Source organism: Struthio camelus, chromosome 4 (genome assembly GCF_040807025.1).
Source record: "Struthio camelus isolate bStrCam1 chromosome 4, bStrCam1.hap1, whole genome shotgun sequence".
NCBI lineage: Eukaryota > Metazoa > Chordata > Aves > Struthioniformes > Struthionidae > Struthio > Struthio camelus.
Window position 1 is genome coordinate 34,870,789 of NC_090945.1, and position 22,624 is coordinate 34,893,412.

At 39.7% G+C, this 22,624-nt stretch overlaps 1 protein-coding gene across 7 annotated transcripts in view; it reads right to left on the reverse strand.

Moving 5' to 3' along the window:
- ZNF827 (zinc finger protein 827) overlaps positions 1 to 22,624 on the reverse strand; it is a 108,306-nt gene that overhangs the window by 44,613 nt on the left and 41,069 nt on the right. For all 7 annotated transcript variants that reach the window (XR_011140947.1, XM_068942213.1, XM_068942212.1 and 4 more), the window contains 2 exons: positions 20,820 to 21,303; positions 8,367 to 8,600 (listed from right to left, as the gene is read on the reverse strand). Coding sequence is in view for 6 of the 7 variants with exons in the window: in XM_068942213.1 (XP_068798314.1) it covers positions 8,367 to 8,600; positions 20,820 to 21,303 (718 nt within the window). In the remaining variant the exon portion in view is untranslated. The remainder of the gene's footprint in view (positions 1 to 8,366; positions 8,601 to 20,819; positions 21,304 to 22,624) is intronic.

Below are 22,624 nucleotides of genomic sequence, written 5' to 3' on the forward strand. Positions count from 1 at the left end.
TTTCAAAATCCAGTCCGAAGCGTTTTGCTAAGACTCTGCTTGCCTCTCAGTTGCAGACCCAGGTCTAGAACTGAGAAGGGACAAGAAGGGACCCTGTGACTGCTGCCAGGTCCCCACTGCAAGGTCAGGTCCCCACTGCAAGGCAGATGTTGTCAAGGCACCCCCAGCTGTCCTGGTCACTCAGCGTACTGTCTGACCTGACAAGCATGAGGAGACTTCAACACACACCATCCCTGCATGCCCAGGAACACGATCAGGGAGGAGCTGTGGTACACTTCAATAAATTTCCTAATTTAGGCTAGGACTATGGGGCAGGCTGCAGGGTGCACCTCCATACCTGCAACGATTGAGTCCCTAGTACTATCAACTGATCTAGTAGGAATTACATTGCCTCCATGCTTTGAGTGAAAGGTTGGACTAGATGAACACTGGAGGTCCCTTCTAAACTAAACTACTCCATGAATCACCAGCGCTACATCAAGGCAGCGGCAGCTTTAACTAGCAGAATTTTGACAACCTCCAAGCAAGCGAATGCTACAGGCTCTCAGGGCACACTGAGCACCACTTGTTCTAGTCCTGCACAACTGCTCCAGTGAAGCAATTTTTCCTGACGTCAAATTTGAACTTCCCACGTCACAAGCCGTAGCTGTTATCCCTTGTTTTACTATCTGCCAGGATGGAGGAGAGTTTGACTCCATTGTTTCTGTAAGGCCCCTTCGAGTAGTTTCAGGCTGTGATTAGATCTGCCTTTAGTTTTCCCTTTGCCAGACAGTGCAAGTCCAGCTCTCTCAATGTCTCCTTATAGGTCATGAGCCCCAAGGCCTTAACTGCATTGGCAGTTCTCCTCTAGACCTTCTGCACTTTCTCCACATCCCTTTTGAACGGCGGAGCCCCCAAACTGGCACAGTACTCTACATGCAGCCTCACCGGCTCAAAGTAGAGGGGGATAATAATTTATCTTGCTCTGCTGAGCACCTTCCTCTAACACAGCACAGTATGTTTTTTGCCTCATTTGAAATGAAAGTCAAATCAAGTGCATAGCATTAATAAAAAACATAACTTATGTTGTAAATATTGCTTTCGCTGATACAACAGCTGTCCAATGACTTTCCATTGCTGAAATCAAATGAAACGTTTTCAAGTCATTTATCCTTCTCCCCACCAATTGATTTAAAAATGCATCCTATAGCTAAAATTCAAAGTTGCTCATATTTGCTGAAATGCCCATCAGCTTTACAAATCAACTCTGTGAATCAACTTAGAAAAGACTCTCCCCGGGATGTCTCAAAAATTGGACTTATGTACTAGTTTTCACAATCAAGCAGACAGGGGTAACCAGTGGGTCAACTTGTACTGACTTAAAAGCTTTCAGTATGGAGAATCAGGCATTTTGTTATGCTAATTGCTCTGATTTGCTAGAAACAAAAACGCCCTAAAGGAGCTTAAATAAAACCTTACAGGTAGGGAACAGTTGGCAAGCCCTGAAGGTTCTGCTACAGAGACAACAAGTAACATCTGACGTTCCCTAGGGTGATGTGCTTGATGCTTTATTTTGCTAATATTTTTTCAGACTGCTGTTTTATATAAGACAATGGTCATGAGCCTCGAACCAATGCAACAGGATTCTGCATTTAAAAAGAAATCTATTAAATGGCTGACATGTTTTGAAGTGGAAACTCAGAAATCCCATGCCATAGAATTTTGCAACTGAAGGTTCAGTTTGACAGAAATGCAAACCAACAAGATAAAGGAAAAAATTAAAGCAATAGACTACTTTGAAGTTGGCAGATGCATCTGCTGCTCCCTGTGTTTAAATAGTAGGAGTATGGTGCTTACCTGGAAGATACTATTTGCAGAACAGCCCACTCCTTAAAGATTCACAAAAAGAATCTGGTAAAACAATCTACATGTGCAGTGAATTGTTACTTGTACAACATATTCCAATCTTAGTAAGTCTCCCAATTCAAGAAATTCCTAGTCTAGCATTTCCACAGCAAGCTGTACCTTCACAAAGAGCCTGGCTCCAGTTCTCCTGTCTTACCAAGCTGACTCTCCAAAGGCAAGGGGGACTGCAAGAGGCCCTTCTGCAAATACGGCATGTCCACAAACCCTGATGTTTTGAAAGGTCTATGTGCCCGCTTTCCATAGCTCTGTGACCACTCCCAGATGGCTGAATATCATCAACGAATAGCAGTAAAGCTAAAGATTGGGGCGGGGAGGGGTGTTTAAACTCTTCACTGAAAATTTAGTAACACCCTTCCACCCCCGAACACCACAGGAAGCACATGTGAACCATAAACATTATAATTTCTTATTATTCCAAATAGTCTAATCTTTCAAATTAACATGGTTTTCATCAGATGTCAAGATTAGCCTGACAAGGAAAAAAGGAAGAAAATCAATTACAATATCTGAACTAACTTAGAGGCATAGTATATTACCTACTAAACTTGAAGCAAGGCTCTGTTAGAAAGTACTTGCTTTTCTGTGATTTTAAGAGCTACAGAGGAAAAAAAAAAAACAACAAAAACCAGAGCTTGCAGACCTCCATACTTCCCAACCTGAAATTCTCCTAGTAATTTTTTCCACATTTTTCCTGGTCTTCACTTGAGACATTAATGATATCATGAAACATGACAAGTTCCATCATCAGAGCGGAGTCCGTTACTAGATAAGTTCTTTTGGGGTTATATGTTTATACAGCTGTCATGGAAAAGCTTATTAAATTGAATGAATGTGCCATGGCCAGATACAAATGTCATGTAGTACAGCATTGCTAGCAGAAAGTCTCAAAATCTAGGAAAAGAAATCTGGAACCTGACACATTGCAATAACAAATCTAGGTATGCAAAAGATTTTTCAATACTGTAATTGAGATAAAGCTTCACTCTAAACATTCACAATCGTTTTCACTTTTTTGTTGGAAAAAAAAATTTGACTAGTCATGAACTTTAATCTGTTAATGGGACTTGCCATGGCAGCTCTCTAGCTTCCATCAAGAGGAAGTCTTATTTTTGGTTGGATGCTTTCCCACTTACTTTTCTGGTCTTCTACAGAAGCACTTGCTGCTGCGCAGAGCTTTCCAATGATCTATTTAGAGATCAAGGGGGAAAAAAAAAATCCCTTCCCTAAATTTTCACTTCTCCCTCTGTTATGAAGAAGAAGGGAAGAAAGCACTCTCATCTGCTCCCCTGCAATCTAGGTATGGAGACTGTTACGATGTCCTGACTACAGGTATCTCCAAAGCCATCAGCCTAGCTCCTACGAGCACATCAATCCCACTGGCTTCCCAGCATAGTCAACAGAGCTACTGAAAAGAAATACACTGGAAGGCTAGTTTCACCCCTTCCCTCTCTCCCCCGGGACCACCTAGGAATGCACTAATGTACTTTCTCCTCACTATAGTAACAATAAGCCGAAATAGCCCCCAACATAATCCATTAAAGCTGGAAGAACAACAGCTTACCAGCCATGGATTCCTCTTTGTTGTTGTTTTTACTTCTCTTAATTCACACTGCTGATGACAGCCAAGTATAAAGCTACTCAAGCCTTAAACAAGATAACTCTGACACCAACTGTCCAGCCACACAAGCACAGCACTCCTCTGGTTAGCAACCTTTTAAAACTGATGTTGTCTTTTAGTTCCTCTGGAAATCTGTGCTGTTGTGACTGGGCTATTTTTGATATGAGCTCATTTAAAGTCTTCTCAGATAGTTCTTCACCACACTGTGCCCTAATGCACAATGTGCCATTATTGGAATGGGAATAGCATCGAGAAGCTCTGGCTTATGTTGTCTAATCTTATGTTAGAATCACACAATTTTTTTTTTATTTTGTTATAAAGGGAGGCAACAGCAGATCTTATCCATCTGGCTTCAACTAAACATCAGATACAGAGTCACAGAGTCCAAAAAAATTAATTAAAAAGCACAAAATGGGAAATTAGCGTAAATGTTTTGAGGTGGATAAATATTTGATTTAAAAAAACCACAAAGAACAGTTGTGCTGAAAGAGGAACTGTCATACCAGTAGGTGGTTACAAGCAGAGTTGGTCAAGAATGGTCTTAAAATCTTCTATAAAGTTGGTTCCACTTCATGACCTTGGCACAAAAAGTAAGCATGTCCTAATAATATTTGCTGATAACCCCAAACTAGGAGGCGTTGTTGAGGAACTGGAATGTTACAAGCAGCACTGTATGACCTGAGGACTGAAGTACAAGAAAGCCAAAGGAATTGAGTAGTACAAAGGTCACGCATTTGCTACTAATAACAAGGATATCTGCAATACATGGGGAATTGATCCACTGAAAAAGAGAAAGGAGGAAAAGACCTGTATTACTACTGAAATGCAAAATGACTGTATCTCACAAATAAGATATAGCTGAAATAAAGGCAAATGTGAGTCAGACAAAATTTCTAAAAAAGACTAAGACATACTAATGTCATAGTTCACGGCATTAGGGTAAGACCTTACATATAAAAAACTAGTACCTAGAATGGATTTTATATACCTCCAGCTATGCATTCGGTTTTGCACGAGATTGGAAAAAACATATATGCTTCTGAAAGATAACACATGCCAGAACGCATCAGTAGCAAGAATATTTCAGCATAAAATGAATTCTTAAGAATCTAGCATTAGCATGTAAACTCAAATATTTATTTTAAACATCAGTCTCCACCGAAACCTACCTTTCCACTTACAAGACTAAGTGTATAAAACTGACCATAGTTCACTTGGTGCACCATGTAGCTAAACGTTTTGAGAATTAGCTTTATCTTTTCCATAAAAGAGAACTGGTAAGAATATAAAAACTTGTTTAGGTGGATTTGAAATACATTATTTCAATTTCTTATAAGTGACTTCACGGAACATTTAATAAGAATTTAAAAACTTGCAGGGATGGCACCCTGCCAAGTTGAGATGAGAGTAAATTGCCTGGCTCCTCAAATTTGTTCGGTTACCATTATGTCTAGTTTCAGTTAAGATTTAGTAACAGACAGCTCACTTGTATGTTTGTATAAACCATGGTAGCCACTTTAGATGCTTCCATGAAATGTAGGTGTAAGGTATGTACTGAGGCTGGAACTTTACCTGCTAATCCACAAAGACTATTTCTTTTAAATGGGTGTTTTGTTTATTATTAAATATCAGACCAGTTATTAACAAGTTTTCTTGACTGCCTGGATAAAAAAAGGGGTCTACTTAGACATGCCCAAGAGACTAGCCTTCCTAGTCTGATAGGACAATTAATAATCCTTCGGAGGGAGTCTTGAAAATTTGGTGTCTTGATTGGATATCAAGTCTGTGAATTGAGAGGGAGAAGATCTGAATCCAAGTGGAACACAGTGGAAAAAATCGTTACAAAAGGACATGTCTCCAGATTAAGTCCTATTCCATCAAAGTAATATCCAGGATAAAGGCCTTACCTTAACCGCTGGTTGTCTGCTACTAGAAGCATGCCTGATAGCTTTTCAGCTTAATGAAAAAAGAGAGACTCTTGCGTAGTTGAGCTACAATATAAGTATCCCTATGTGCAAAATCTCTTATTTCTGTACACCTGCCTCTAGAATGACAACCAGTTAACTGCGCTGTTAATATTCTATTATAGTAAAGTATGTTTATTCTTCTAACTTTTGCCTAGCTTTAGGAGGGATTTCCGAGTGGCTGACAAGTCTCTGGCATTGTATTCTCAAGGGATTGGTGATTCACCAATGAGTCTCTCCTACAGTATCTATCCGCCCAAAATAAGAGTTCAGACCCAAAAAGGCTTTTCACTAAACCACATAAGTTCTTTTAAGAGCTAGTAACGAGGCATATCTGTTTGGGAAAACAGATTTCTTTAGTAAAAAGTAGAAGCTAGTGTATCCTTCACATGAATGGAGACAGTAAGGTATATGTCTAAATCTTAAGAGGCTCCTGTGAGGCTGCAACAAGCGGCAATGTTATTGCTTAGAAGATGATAAAGTATATATGTGTGTTTTAATATCCAGGTCAGGAACGCAGAAAGTAAAACACTATTACGTCAGAAATCCTTTGCCAAATTTGTATGCAGAGCAGGTTTCTGATAATTAGCAGTTCATAGAAGAAAGTGCAAATGACAAGGCAGGGATGTAATCCATTCAGTCTTTACCAGGAATATACAGAGTCTGGAAGGACATGACTTAAACCCAATTATAAAATATATCGAATCTAATGAGTGCACTTGACTGAAGTTTTCCCACAGACATTAGAACATTCAGGTATACTCGTTCCTTTCCATTTTTTTGCTCCTTCACGTATTAGTAAAAAAGGAGGTTTGTTCTTTTTACTTAGTTCTGGAGGAACAGCTTAGTAGTTTAAATTCTATATCACTAAAAACAAAGTGCAGAATAACTTAATTTGAGGAGTCAAGCGTGATCTGAGAAGATTCTACCAGATAAACTAAACATTTAAAAAAATAATAAGGTTCTTGTCCTTAGATTTTACTCTTAGGTTTGTCCTACATTAAACTGTATCAATGTTTTCCCCTTTCATGCTGCCTCACTTGGTAATGGTAATTCAGAAAAGCGCAAGTTGAAAACAGCATATAAAATAAGGTCAGTATAACCCCACCCGCTGGCTGATTCCGGAATACCAGCTGCAACAATACTGAATGTGTGAGTAATAAATTATTTACCTTTTAATCTGCTGATTAACCAAAAAGATCACTATCAGCAAGAACTGCTCAATCACTAAGAGATCAAAGAGAAATGTTTTACTAATGCATTTCTTATCACAGCCTTTAAATACAGGGAGTTCCCAACAAAAGTGACTGAAGACTTGACTAAGATTTTATATATGCCAGATTTCACCCATATGAACAGACATATAAGGCTTTCTAACATAATCAATTCTAACATAATACAGCCAGTAATAAAACTATTTAAACACAGCTAGCTCGTGGTGAATTTAAGACACAGTCAAGAACCATAATATTTCTCAAGCACTTGAGAAATCATTAAGTTATAGAGCTCTTTCTCAATTGAAATATTTGTATAAATTTATATGCACTACGAAAAACAGTCGTTGGTTAACATTCAGTAGACCATAAAGTTCTGTTTCTAGAACACCCTACTTGAAACACCCATCAGTAGCAACAGTGCACTATGTCAATAGTAAAATGTTTGCTATTTGGGATTCTGTGAAAAATTGGGAAACTTCTGCTGTGACCAGTTTTTGCACACAGGATGCACTTTTTGCATCATCAGCACAGGTGCCTGTGAATCAAAGATTCAAAGTCATCTGCCAATTAAAACGTGCAGATACGAACAGGAGAGAATTAACTATATGTTAGAATTTATGGAGGAGAATCTATTCAGTTGAAGTCTTTCAGGTAAAAAATTGAGTTCAAATTCAATTTTCAACAGTATCCTATCAAGCAAATAATTTCAGACAGATTTGGCAGGGATCTCGTAAGTTGCTGAACTTGTAAGCACTTCCACTGGCACCTCTTGTGTGACGTTGGCATCTTTCAAACCAAAAAATAACTGTGGTCTAGTTTTGGAGAAGACTGCAAAGCTAGCTGATCCACTTGGGATGGGGAAGTATCACTCCCAGCCTCCCAGACCAACTTTCCCTTCTCGGTACGAAAAACTGAAGTGTATTAGAAGCCCAAAGCTTTTTCATCCTTCGCTTAAACCTGTTCCCAGCAGGGAGAATTCAATCTCTTTAATTTTCCTCAAGTTAAACCCTCCTTCCTCAATTCTGACAGCTAGACAAAGCATAATTAGCAGAACATAAATTTTCCTTTGACTCCCTCCAACTTTAAAGAGTACATATGTGCCTGCACGTGTATAGTGTCCAACTGCCTGACAGAACGATGAATTAGTAAGATAACATAGGCAAGTTCAAGTGGTCTCCCTATCAGCAGAAAGCTGGCTCAGTTTACATTATCTTCTTAACAGTGCATCTTACAATTCTGAGTACAAGGTATTATTAGAAAAAATAGAAGGCTTTAAAAGCCTGTAATCTATAAAGCTGTAGCAGGTACAGGTTCAATACAAGCACACATTCTTATGATGTTAATGAAGTGACACAGATGTGAATAAATTGGTATGAACATGTTTTGGTATATTTTAAAACTGACAACATCTAACAGCTTTAAGCCATCGGTTCTTTTGACTTATCCCATAGTCATTAATTTGAAGACCACAGCACAGATAATTAGATATTAAGGTGACAGACCAAACTGAAATGTCTGATGTATATGAACCTGGGGAGATGGATATTTTCATTTGTTCCTTCATTTGCCAATAAAGTCAAACATTCATTCTATAAAGTAACCCTGCTAGCACACAAGGAAAAAAAAATTAAGTTGCTGAATATTTTTACATTAATTAACTACCTGATAGCTTCATGAGGAGCTCAGACGCTGCCTTGACTGACATGTCCTGCCTCATCACATTTGCTTGCACTTCCTGTGGCTTGAGTTTCTCCTCAGGGACGCTTGGGGCTGAGGCTTCGGATCCCTGGCCGAACACATAGCTGGACTGAGACAAGGCTGAACTTGCAGCTTCTTCATCCTTGGGCTCATCTTTCACTTTAAATTTAGGAGTCAAGGGCTCTTTTTGATTTGCAGCTGTTAAGGGAAGGAAAAAAAGCTAGATTTAATGAGGTGTGTAATGCATAATCATAGAGCAGCTAGCAACAGGAAGAAACCACAACCTGAGAAACGCTAGAGCAGGTGCTGGAAGCAAGACCATTAAACAGCATTCAAAGATGCTTCGCAAGGTAAACAAACATCTGCGTCTTTTGTACAAAGAGACAGTTTTGCAACAGAAAAATTGCATGTACCAGAGCTCAAGGAAATATCCTTCTTTTCTTTATTCTTTTGCCCCTACTCCTACTACAGATCTTCACTTGGTTTGTATGTCTGCCATAGGCTCGATGGAAGTTTAAAACACTTTTTACAAGGGCCAATTTGGAAAAGCCCGTGGGTATTACATACTGAGTTCTTAAAAAGAACATGGAAAAGAGACAAGAGATGAAGAACAAAAGATAGGGGACCTAAGAGGGGAGAAAGGGGAAATTAAGAGAACAGCAAATTCCTAGATCCTAAAAGCTGGTATTGGTTAACTGAAGGAAGTGAATGGTTTTTTTTTTTTTTTTTTTTTTTTTAAAGACAGCTCTGCACTGGAAGATTCTATTAAAGCATTGTTTCGGGTTTTATACGAGTAAAAAAGAAAGACAGCCTTTCATGTACTTGACGTAAGCAGTTGCATAGCCTCAGAGAAAGATACATAGACCTTCGTACTGCTTTAAAGCTACACGCTGAACTCTACTGTTGTTGAACGATCTTTCAGAAACCACTGGACAGTGCTGGATCCCTTGCACTGGCATTGGTAAAAGGGATAAAACCAAGAATACGTGTTAAGCAATACTTCCAAACCCAAGCAATATAAATTCACAGGCATCTGCCTGCCTGCTAAAGAGGCTAAAGAGGTTGTACTATTTTTCACCAGTTTATATTTTAATTCTTATTTTTGACCATTGAGAGATGCTTCCTCCCTTCACCTATTAGTGGCTTTTTCTTGGTCAAATGTTCACACGCGCAGCAATGACTCTTGCCGTGCCCCAAACTTTGATTCTCACCCTTTTAAACCTTTCTCTCCACAAGCATGAAAGAGAAAGCATTGTCCCCGTTTTCTTCTCTTTATAAGCTCTCTCATCATTTACTTCACTACCCTTCTCTTCTCTTATCCCACATATTTTCCTCCTTCCACATCATGTTCCTCTGTCTACCCTCATGACTTCTGCAGATGAGTTCTACAAGATCTCACTCAGAGATTTACCAGATCTCATGTATGAGATGCACCCCACAACCCCATTTTCTGGCTGCAGTAGGGCATTAGAAGCCAACACGCACTGCCTGCTGTAGAGCCAGCCAGCTGTTCTACAACACTGTCACACGAATGGTAGAAGAGGAGGAGCCGGCACAGACCTTTATCTTCGGCACCTCTGCTACAGGGGCAGTAAGATCCAGGTGAAGGGACAGGGCACTAGCAGGTTAAATCACCGCAGTGAAATCTGGCAAAGTTCACCTGCTTAAGCCCTTGGTCTATTTCCTCCTCCACTTCACAGTTGCTTCAATCTCACCATGTTTGCTTCCTGACTCCCCAGTCAGCCCAATTTACGCCTTCCTATCTACTCTCTGGCTCCTCACGTTCCTGGCTTATTTCATAAGATACTCTCCTCCTCAGTAGTTCCCACAAAATCTGACTCCTAGAGTTTCAGGTAGAGAGAGAGAAAGATTTCTCTCTCATGCAGCTGTTAATACGCACTAATAGCACTATTAGGAATTACTTTTTCCTTTTAAAAAAGGATCAGCAGCAAAATTAAAACATGCCTCAATTCACCAAAATACAGGTGAAGACTCTCAAAGCAATCTTAACTCTACCAAGACACTTGCAAGAAAAATCTGTCCTTCAGTTTTATCCAGGTCTAAGTCTTTTGCCTAGCTCAGTCTATTCTGGGGTCTGACATAGGGCAATGAATGGCCACCAAAAAAAAAAAAAACCCACAAAAAAAACAACCGACCCTATCCACAACTTCTTTGCCACATTGCCTTCTGCATTCTTTTCCTTATAAATAAGCCACTCTAGCTGCTGCAGATACGAAAAATACCCCAAAGCCAGGAGCAGAGTGCAACCAATAGAGAGCATTCTGCATGAACTTCCAGAGAACCTGGAGACAAAAATTTTTGAGTGCATTCATGTCAAGGAAGTATTAAATCACATTATCCCAGGAAATAAAGGAAACAGGAGCCTGAGTGAAAAGCTAGGAAGACCCAGGAAGCCAGCTATGTTTCTGCCCACGAAATCAACCAGCTAGAGGAAGCGCTATAGACCAGGTCAACAGACAATTTTACTATTTAGAAATACAGAGGGGATATTCAACTGACTTAGATAGATCACTGTAACTTTGTATCCGTTTGCCACACTCCATCATAAGCCAGGTTAAAACCAATGTCAAAACATCTACACAAAAGTAGAATCACGGTAGAAAAAAAAAGTAGAATCATTGTAACTGAATTTATATAATACCACAGCCTTAAACTGGGAACTTTTTGCAGAGTCAGGCCCTGTAGTGAGAGATGCCTTTTTCTGCTGCCACAAAAAGGGGGACTGGCATAAGGATCGAGAGTGGCACTTCTGGAAGAGATTAGCACTCTTATTACCCCCTCTTATCAGAGAACCAGAACTCAGAGGCCAATTTGATTCTAAGCAAGGGAAGGTATCAAACAGCACCTCTATGCCCTTCGCTTGGGCAGAACCCATGGGTGTACTTAAGCTCTATAAGAGGAAGTCAAGTTCTAATAGTCCAGAAAACCAACAAGTCAAGATAAGTCATAATGATGTTCAGAGTCTAAAAAGTTTCATCATAGTGATGCACGCAGAATGACTTTCGAAGGGCACCAGATTTCCCTCCCTTCCCATCCCTCACTTTCCCCTTCTTTCCCCTCCCCACACGTTAGCTCTCCTACTATGCCACCATATGCTGCTATAAGCTGTCGCTCCCTCGCTATTCTGAACTGCCCAGGATAACAAGTTGAAACCACAGTAACAACAATTCTACTAGCACAACGTTAGCAATAGCCTAAATGAGCTCTTACAGAGATCTACAGTCTCAGTTTTCCCCTGTGTATCTATAGGACGTCACCTATGAGAAATGGAAGATGTGGTCAGGGCCCCACAATCCAGAGAAAGTCCTGAGGATGTGCATTGGACTAAGTCACGTCAGGGAAAAAGCAAGCCAAACGAACGCTCTTATCCATATTGCTGCTGCTGCTTGCTCTACTTGCATTGCTTTGGATAGCATACATGGTTAATAAACTCGGAAAGAAGATTCTTGCTGTCTAACTGACAGCACATTCCTTGAACTGACCACACTTTTCAGAATCAAACACTTCAATTGTAGACAAATCACAAGAACTAGAAGTTATTTACCTCCTGCTTCTTCCTCTTGGAAAACAAAAACAAATAAAGCCAGACAACCATTAGCTGATTTCAAAACTATTGCTACAGCTAATGGGGCTTTCACTCTTTCTTGAAAGACATCAACGCAAATTTCAAACTACATGAAGCCTATTATAGAAGGACAGTCAAGAAAAAGGGGAGGTTGTCCAACCTATCAGATATATACATTAAAGCTAGAGACAAAAATTCCCCCTCGCCTTTATCTCGTCTTGGGTCCACAGTTATTGGCAGTCATATTAGGGAGAACAATAAACAGAGATAAGAATAATCACTGCAAATACAGAAATAAAAGTTGACTGAAACTAATTCAGAAAGAAAATCTACAATTGAAAAATCTTTAAAGAAATTAGAACCAGACAAGGATTAAAGAGATGGCATTGAAAATTTACTTAAGCGTCTTTGAGCTACAAAATTATTACTTCCTGGAAGGAATAACATCTCCTATCTACATACAAAAATAGATACACATACATATACTTAATTTGTATTTAACTTATATTCATCCTGAACAGCAACGAGAACAGACTGACGGATGAGTTGCCTGCAGACTGAATCCAAAACAGACAGCAATTTAATTTTAAAATACGCAGTGAGGGAAAAAACAGGAAAAATAACCAATAGGCAGCAGTCTCTCAAGCAGGGTTGATAGTTCCCCATTCATTCCACTCTGTATATCCAGCAAGAATTAGATCAAAGAAGATTCCAGATTTTTATCTTCCTGGAAGATGGGATCATTTGATCCCTTTGGCAAAAGTAGAGCATGAAAGTTGTAACACTTCCCTCAAACTGCCAAATGCCACAAGAAAAGCCTTGGGCATCTGCCACTAATCTGAAATGTTTTGATAGAAGCTGCTGACTGCATCAGTCCGCTTACTGAGGATTTCTAAATGCTCAACATGTTGATAATTGAAAGAGGGGAAAATAGGCTGATTGCTTCAAGCCACGCTGAGTGTTATAGTTACAAATATCAAAGAGCTGGTCACTGTTCCATCCGTTCGAGCTGAGCAAAAGAACACATGAAAGTAAAAAGAATCCATGACAAAAACGTTGCTGCAAAGAGGAGGCCATGAGAAAAAGCATCTAGGAAGTCTAGGTTGAAAGTAGTTGTGATAAAGATCTCTAATGCCACAGCACACTGCACCTGTGTCAGGTTATTTTGGAAGTGGTGCCCAAGCACAGCTACAGTGAGAGCAGTGAGAGCAGGCCACCCCTAACTGAGGGAAAAGGTGGGAAGTAAGGATACCTTCGAAAGCACACTGCAAACTGAACTGACCTCCTTGAGACCTTGCAGGAAAACCTCCCTTTCTCATTCTTATCAAACTTACCATGAAAAGAGAACTATAGCATGACTTCTTCCTGAGGAAGAAAGGACAGTGTTTTATCCAGGATCCCACTGGAGCTAGAGCAACTGCATGATGCTGTAAGCCTTAAGGTACAAGGAGGAAGCTGTGAGCTGTGGAGGTCAGAAGGAGCCAAGGACCTCTCATAGATCAGTTCCACAGCATTTGGAAGACACGTCCCTGATGTTGGACAACTCCTGAAGGCAGTTGTGGTCAATAAAGGGTAAGACTTGAGTCTTCTACTATTTTTGCTCTAATAATTGAAAAGTGCAGGTGAGTGTTGTCATTCTGCATGCAGACTACAACTTATGCTTGAGGACATTCAGGAACTGGGTAAGAGGTATAAACACTGCATACGAAGCCACTGGTGAGCAAACTGCTTTGCAAGAAAAGTTTACTTAATTGGAATCCACTGGAGAACCTCCAGACTAAAATCCAGTGGTGCTGATAAATCTTGTTCAATTTACTACACAGAGAGGCTGCCTACTTTTTAAGTGGCCCAAAAGGAGAAATACTGTCCTTCTGGTAGGACCATCTAGCTGGTCTCTCATCTGTTTTTAGTGCTTTCTCCCCAGAAGCACTGATCTGTTCCAGAGCACCTCATGTTACCTACCCCTCCCAGGAGGGCTAACTCAACTACGTTTCACTTTCAACACCCTCTAAATAAACCCTTTGTTGTAAACTAAATTAAGCCCTAGAGGTTAGTTTAAGGAACAGGATGGGAACTACCAATAGAAAAGCTACTTAGGCACTAGGGCACTAAGCATTAAAACATTTCTTTTTATCAAAGCGACTGGACTGGCAGAATAGACAAGCATGAGAAGAATAACGATCCCGAGACTTCCCATCTCTGGGTTTCCAAAGACCACTTAAAATGTGAGGTCTTCCAAATCATCTTGCTTGTTCAAAGTATCTAAGTAGAGGTCCAAAAAAGGTCAGCTAATTATCCTGATCTTCTCTAAAGCTGCTTTGCATTTAAGGAGCTGTAGTCAAGCCAGAAGACACAGGAGAATGACCAGTCACAAGAAGAGAAGCTGCATAGTCAGGACTATTTGCCTGCAGGCACCCTTACCAAATCTTGCTTACCAGCTTTATAGGTGATATAGGTACTAACAGACTGAAGCTTGCAGACTTTCAGCTCACAAATTTGAGTCCTCCCATTGTCCCCTCAACATGTTACCAAGTTCTAGTTCAAGCGGAAGGGAGGAATTAGGCAGGTTACTAAAGCACCCAACAGACCACATGCCCTCCACTCTCCAGCATACCTAGAATACAGCCAAAATCCTGCCCGCTAAACACCAGGCTGTAACGTCTGCTAAAAACATCTTCTCCTTTCCAGGTAAGGAACAAAACAACAGCAGAACAGGTAAGCTTCTGGGGCAGCAGGAGTAAAGGGTGGGGGGAAGTGAAAGGAACAAAGGAAAATTTGTTTCTGATAGCAAAGAAATGTTTGCAATACGGAAATTTCTTCTCTACAAAGGAACACAGACAGAGAAGGAAAGAAACACTACCAGTAGGACTTTTGTGTTTGTTTAAGAAAACAAAAAAAAACAAAACAAAAAACCAGAGATGACTGAACTAGCAATGCCTTCAATTCCCACTTCGGATAGATCTGACAGAGCTAGGACTTCTGCCCAGAGTAATGGTGTAATCAGGGAGACAAAAGAGACATCATTCTAACTGTTCCTGAAAATGAGAGTTTGTGTAGCTATTAAACTACATTGTAGGTACAGACTTGGTACAGAATGATATTCTTTTATATTGTATTGGGCTAAGTACGCAAAGAAGCAGTTTAGCATACTGCCTTTTAAGTGACTGAATTAGAACAGATTCCACACTGCTTTATTTGCTAAGGCCTGCGTATTTCTTTAAGGCGTAAAATATGATGGGCATGATTTTTAAGGATGCCAGGAACTTCTTGGATACAAGACTAGCAATTTCTGAAAAGGGAAGATAAAGGTTGTGATACATCAGCAACGAAGACTAGTAAAAGCTTTTATTTGCCCAAGTTTTAATTAGCTGTGCTGTTGCTCTTTTTTGGTTTTACTTTAACCTAAAGGTCCATATGGTAATAATGTAAATATGAATTTGGAGAAACACTTCAAAGAGAGACCCTGATGACATCAGGGGTAGTTACATCGACAGCAGCATTATGGAATTCACAGTACTTTTAAATTAAGGATATGACTGAATAATTGCCAGTCCTGCGTGCTCACATATTCTAATTGAAATTTTACATTCTGGCATAAAATGTGAATCCTAAAGATAGGCAGCATGGTCTTTTCTTTGGAACTTGCTACACAAATACATCAATTATGACAATTTAATTGGACATGCTTTTATTATTTTAGAAATAGCTGCTTGAAGAGTCTTCAAGCCAGCCAGTTCAGCACTGTCAATGGCAAGCACTGCAACATTCAAAGGACTTGCTTCACCTTCAAGGAGTGCAGTAATTTTCAAGAGCCAAACAGAACTGATAATCTAACTGATTACTTAGTTTATCTACTAATATTTTGTACGTAGCTGTCTGACGATTTACTATTTTGTTATTCCACTAACGGAATCAGCTAAGAAAACATGAACGGAAGGTCCAAGTTCTTTGGACAGTCACCAAAATCCCATGGTAGCATTATTTTCCAAAATACAAAAGGTTGACTCCCAGCGTGATGGCAACATTAGACAGGACTTAAACCTACAGAAACCATAGCTTCTCATTTTTCTAAAATAGCCAGCCTCAGCTGGCCTGTTATGTCCCCTCCCCCGTTTCTATATTAAAGTTTTTCCATGTGAATGACTTGGGGAACATAAAAAGAGCTGCAGAAGCAGGGCACAACTGATAACGCACAACCTCCCAAGATGAAGAGCAACGCACTTGGGGAACACAGAGAGGTAGAGGAGAGAGGCCAGGAATGAAGTATGCTTTACAATTACTGCTTCCACACAGAATTCCTCGGAGATCAGCAGTGCAGGAATCACATTCATTTCAATGGGATTTATTTATTTTAGAAAGTTACGAAAAGGAACTGCTGCACATCACACAGGCATAGTAATAACTTCACTCTACTATACTGGCCTTGGTCGTTTGGATCACTGTGAAGGATATTTTTTACTACAAAAGAAATCAAGCTTTGGAAGTGGCTGGAAGGGCCTCCAAATTTATAAGGAGATGTGTTGTACTTTGTCTAGCACTGACACCTTTAAAACAGAAAAAGCAAATACTCTGCAAGTTCAGATATGAACGCAGTTACAAAGTTTCAATGACAAATTAATGTACTGGGAGAAGAAAACATTCTGGCAAAGCACTGATCCAGCAAAGTATTTGCATAACTTCAAGCATATGACTAGTCTCACAGCAATAAGAGGGGGAAGGTTTGAAGGTAAAAATATGCCCATGTGAACACGTTCTTCTAGTTTGAGGTTACATGTTCAGAGTCATCAGCTAATTGCCTTTACAAATCATAACCCTTTCCAAATTTAAATAACATTCCAGATAACCCTTTCAAGTTGCTTGCGAATATAAAAGCATCCCCTACCTTAAACTATTACAGATCTAGAGAATCGAATCTGGAAAGGATTTCAGAGTTTGTTCTTATTTTTAGATTTATATGTGGTTATTTGTACTATGCCTTATTTCAGAAAGTATGCGACTACAAACAATCATTTTGGCAAGCAATGGCACAGAATCATAAAAAAAACAGGGTTGAAGGGATCTCAGAAAGACACCTACAGCGATATTTCTCAACCTCTTTAAGTCCAAAGATCCCCTAAACCTTTCTGAAAGACATTCAGAGGCCATCTTGAGCAGCGCAGCCACAACTCATTTGTGCCAAACTCAAAATCAGGCCTAACTGAACATCTGTAATAATTTTTTTCTCTGCTTTGCTTCTTGACAGGTTGATTTTTGTTGCTGTCCAGCTGAAACTTCTGGCAACTTTTTCTGATGTCCCATGGTTCACTGATTGAGATACACAGATTCAGACCATCTTCCTGCCTGACATGGGTTCAACTATATCTTACTGATAAATATCTAACCTGTTTTTAAAAACCTCCAATGGTGGTGATGCCACAATTTCTCCAACTAATCAATTCTAGATGTTGAACTATCTTGACTTTCGGAAAGATCTTCCTAATGCCAGCTTAAAACTTACAGCAATATACAGCTGTTATGGTTTGTCCTAATCACCACGAATCACCAACAGAATTTACCCCAACAAACTTTTTTAATGCACTGGAAGACTTTTTAATGACTCTTCTCAGTCTTCTCCTTCCAAAGGCTCACTCCCTTCCCATCTGCCCTCACTGGACATGTTTTCTAAACCTCCAGTCATTTCTTCCGCTCTCCTTTGAAGTCTCTCCAACTGTCCATGCTCTTCATGAAGTACAGTGCCAGAACCTGGGCTTTACTAGGACTGAGAGAGTTCCCCCTTCCTGTGGGCTGTTCTTTTCTTCATAAATCCCAGTACAATGACTGTCTTTTTAGCAATAGTATGACATTGTTAACTCCTGTTCCTTTTCTACAGAACTGTTACCTAGTCAGTTCTTCCTGATTTCATATTTGTGCAGATGTCTGTTGAATAGTTGCACTTTTATTTTCTAGATCATTTCTCCAATTTGAATCAATGTTTTGAATCTTGATCTTGTCCTTCGAGGTATTCGCAGGCTCTACCAAGTCTGTCGTTATTATTCCAGTAACTGCATGATACATGAAAATACAAAACAACAGTAGGCCAAGAACAGGTCCCTGAGAAACCTAATTCAATATATCCTTTCCTTTTGACCGTGAACTACTCTCAAAGTACTATTTTCCAACTGTCTGATATCCACTTCATCTAGATAAGTCCTGCATTACACAACAAAAATCATTCAATTTTTAAATAGATAATCCAAAAACACCAATTTTGGACTGCCTTCCTCCCTAAACTCATCAGTTAAACTTCTGCTCTGAGACGGTACTGGCAATTGTTAACTCTTAGGAACGGAGGGAGAAAGGCCTCTGGGCCAGAGATTTGGAAAAAGAGGAGGCTGAAACTGCCCAGAAGTGAAAACCACCGGGCCCCGAGGTTTCCCATGAATCTGGAGACGTATGAGCTGAAATTAACCAAGAGGAGGGGCAATAAAACTTGGCAGGCAAAAATATCTGTTCATTTTAACCATCAATATTCAATAAAAATAAATGCCAAATTCTAAAAGTCTAGTTATCTATCTGCTGCTTCTTTCTTAGCCACAAGGCCTGTCACAACAGGAAATTAGATTGTTTTGACATAATTTGGTCTCGACAAATCTGTGTTGGCTGTTACAATTGGCATATACAATTTGAGATGTCAAAAGATTTATATCATTGAAAAGGTAAGGCCAATAATGGAAGTTCTGATGGGCCTAACAGGAGAGTGTCAAAATAAAGAAATCACTCGAAGGAACTTGGTTCAGCACAGTAAGCAATCAGAAAAAAACACTGCTATTACTTAGCCAGCTTGCTAAAAGAGAACTACTTTTACTTCTACTCTAAATTTATGCACATCGTATGGAGAAAAGCATGAGCTAAATGTATATAACACAACATAAATCTCAGGAGAAAAGAAATTCCTTTCCTTCTAACATTGCTTTCCTTGTGTAGTAAACTTGGTGACTGGCAGTACATTCTCATCCAAATATGCACACATACAAAATTACAGATACATCTCACTCCCCCAATGACTTTGTAACATGTTGCTAGGTAACAGTGCATATAAGTCAGGTTTCAAGACCTTTAGTAAGTCACCATAAAATAACTGCATAGGCCTTTGGCATGAATAATGTACATTTGTATCCTTTTTCTAACGCCAATAGATCAGACATTGAAAACATGACCGTCTGCCAAACTGTAAACAGCTCCCCATCAACTGCTACATGACAAACAACAGATCAAATGTGTGGTTTTTCCAGCTTTCAGGCTTTTTTCCCCTCTCGCTTTCTGCTCCCATTCTTGCTACATGCAGCCATCATGAGCACTATCATCTACAGTTCACTACAGTTGAGCTGTAGAGTCACTCAGTGCACAACATGTACTTAAGCAATACTAATTTAAAATAGACATCAGAACAACAGCATATATGAGACGGCTGTCAGACAACATCAAAAATGGGTTTCATATAGAGTCAAAATGTGAAACTCAATTGAAACAGACTCTCTTGTGCTCCATTTTTTGGTCATAATAATAAATAATATCAACAGATTTTTTTTAAAAAGGGGAGGTTTCGGTGGCTTCTTCTAACCCACACAGGAAAACGTTAATCCCAAATCATTTTACTTCCTGCTCGTCCTCAGGTCTTATTTTTAATTTTTCCTGGTTGGCTCCATGAAGCCTCAACCTTGAATTCTTGCTTTTCCTCATTTGATTCTGTCTCCACAGAACTGTGCTCCCAGAGGCATAAAGGTCTGGACAGCTGAGGACAGCAAGCCTTCCCAAAATGAAGAGCTGAAGTATCACTAGGGTGATTAGAACACAGCTAGTTTACCTGACAATAACATCTACTGAAATGCAACTTACATTACACTGAAGGAAAAAAGTTGACCAATCATTTTTTATTTAAAAGGGTATCTTCTATCTCTGAAGTCCAAAAATTACCATAGGAACTTTGATCTCCTTGCGAAACAGAAGTTTCTTCACTGATTTCTTTCCTGCCTTCTTCCTCTTTAAAGTTAAAGGCCAATTTTAAAAACGTTCAGTATAGAACATGCTCCCTAGCATGTCCCCAGTGCTGAAATATTCAGTCAAATCAGTAAGAGAATATGTAACATATAACAATTCTCCCTAAACAGTTATTCAGATTTTCACATATTCACATGACTCTCACAGCAATAATCTGACAATGAAAAAAAATAAACCCATGGTTTGCACTAGATAGGGATGTCAATCAAAATAGTAAACATCTTCAAAAGTTGTTCATGAATCTCTAAGACTACCAATTTTTTGAATGATAATAGCCATGAAGTCCAGTAACACAGTTTCACACTCAACAAGCATTGAATAGTTTGACCTCACACGCTCTTCTGAAAGGAAAGAGAGCAATGCTTTACTGGTCCTATTTAGCAGATGGGCAAAGACAGACCAGCTAAGGGCTGAATTTTCCAAGATCCTGGGTATCTGTGTCCCTTGGTGATTTTAAACTGGAACTACTGGTATTCAAAAACAAACCAAACAAGACTACAGGCACTCAAAAACACACCAAACAAGACTTGCCAAGATAATTGCCAATGAACATCAAAGCCTGGAAAACAAGTTCTTACTCCCCATCCCAGGTTTCAATAATTAACAATATCCCCATCTTCTCTCAACATTTGCCCTCTTCCCTCCATCATGCACCTCACTCATCAGAAGAAACAAGAAATAACAAGTAAAGTAGTTGCAACTTTTTTCTCCCTGCAATGCCATGATCTGGCAGACCCAGGGTTTCTTAGCTCATAAAAGGAGTAGCTGAAACTACCACTCTGACGCTCCATTACCTGACAGCTTCATGAGAAAATCTGATGCCATCTTGACAGAGATGTCTTGGCTGAATAGTGCTGATGCTGTATTGGCCACAAAGTCAGAGGAGTCCTTCAGCTTTGTGTTGCTGGGGGCTCTGTCAACAGTGCTAAGAGCAAACGGTGCGGCTGAGATGCCATTGTCATCTTTGGGCTCTTCTTTCACTAGTAAAGGTGGAACGCCTCCACTAGCCTGCCCAGCCACATCAGGTGTTTTAGACACAGCTGCTGATCCCGTGAGGTCAGGTCCACCTCCTTCCCTCTGTGGTCCAGGACAGGAATCACTATTTAGCTGTGGTGACCCCTTGACCTCAGTTTCTGGTATTTCCTCCTTCACTTTGGATTCTGTCCTGAGGAAATGCTGATGGCAACGCATGTGGAGTTTCAGGCTGAAGTGGCGGGAGGAGGTAAAAGGGCATAGCTGGCATTGAAAGGTCTCACCCCTGTCTTGGTGCTGATGAACCTGGTTCAAAAGGTGAAAGATAAAAGCCTGTATTAAGCAAAACAGTTTATAAGCATTACAGCTCTATGGACACCATTTTTGAAAAGAAAAGTCAACTAACGAGTCAGCTCCTCATTCTGAGCAGTTGGAAAGAGGTCAGGTACTAAGAACAGTAGGATTCTTTTGCACAGAAGTCAAAGAACATAACCATCAGAATTGACTAAAAAAAAAAAAATAGAAACAGATACATCTCGTTTCTGAGCACGGAAATAAAGAAGTTTGATTTGGGTGAAATAACCCTTATAACCTGGTCATGATGACCTGTCACTGCATAAAAAGACCTCCAAGCTGTAGGTAGCTACTTCCTTGACTGGAGGAAAAAAAACCCAACAAAACAAAACAGAAATCCCTTATCTATTGTAAGTTCTGCTAAGTATGATCTTTCTATGCAATCTCATAAATAACAATCGTTCAGAGCAACCCAGCAAAACCCCAACCTGCATAGTAACATCCATTACCAATTTATGTATCACTAGGGCAAAAACACAGCAGCTGGCAACACCAAAGAGCTATTGAAAGTTTGTTGCAAGTTAATTCTACCAGAAAATTAACAGTTCTGTTATGATAAAACACAAATATGAGAGATGGTTTTTGTCATCTATTCTACTTTATCAGGCAAATAACGAGCAAAGTTAATTTTACTGTTCTCATATTTTGACTGCAAGCTCTTCTTCATACAGACTACGTGCTCCAATATAACTATACAACACCTAGTAACCTCAGGCCTGATCCTGATAACCTTTTAAAGAGAACTCTAGCCATTCGACCATTTGTAATGGTTTACATATCAGCTATTTGAACAGCCACACACATTAATACAAGCTATATACATAAACAACCACATTATAATTATACAATATATTGGTTATCACCATACTGGCAGGTATATTGAAAAGTTTTTCTCTCCTTAGCTTCATCAATACGTTTTAAATCCTGACAGTAGCGCTCAGGACCGTTCCCTGTAGAAAGACTGCCAAATACATACATTTGTTCCTTACTAATTGATAAATACATGATCAGGGCAAACTGGCACCAACTGAACTTGACACACTCATTTTCACTTGTGACTCAAGTTGGTTGGAAACATTTCAGCGAGACAGATTTTTGCTGAAAAATGGCAATTTGTTGAACCCAAAATATTTTACCTGAAACATGCGAGGGTTCAATGAACTCTTGGCAAATCAGGCATGATTCTTCTACCCTGCTGAGTGGCACCCTACACCTCCCTCCCCAGGCTTGGCTCAGAAGCAGCCAGCTGTGCCAGGGTTTCAAGGCTCATCGC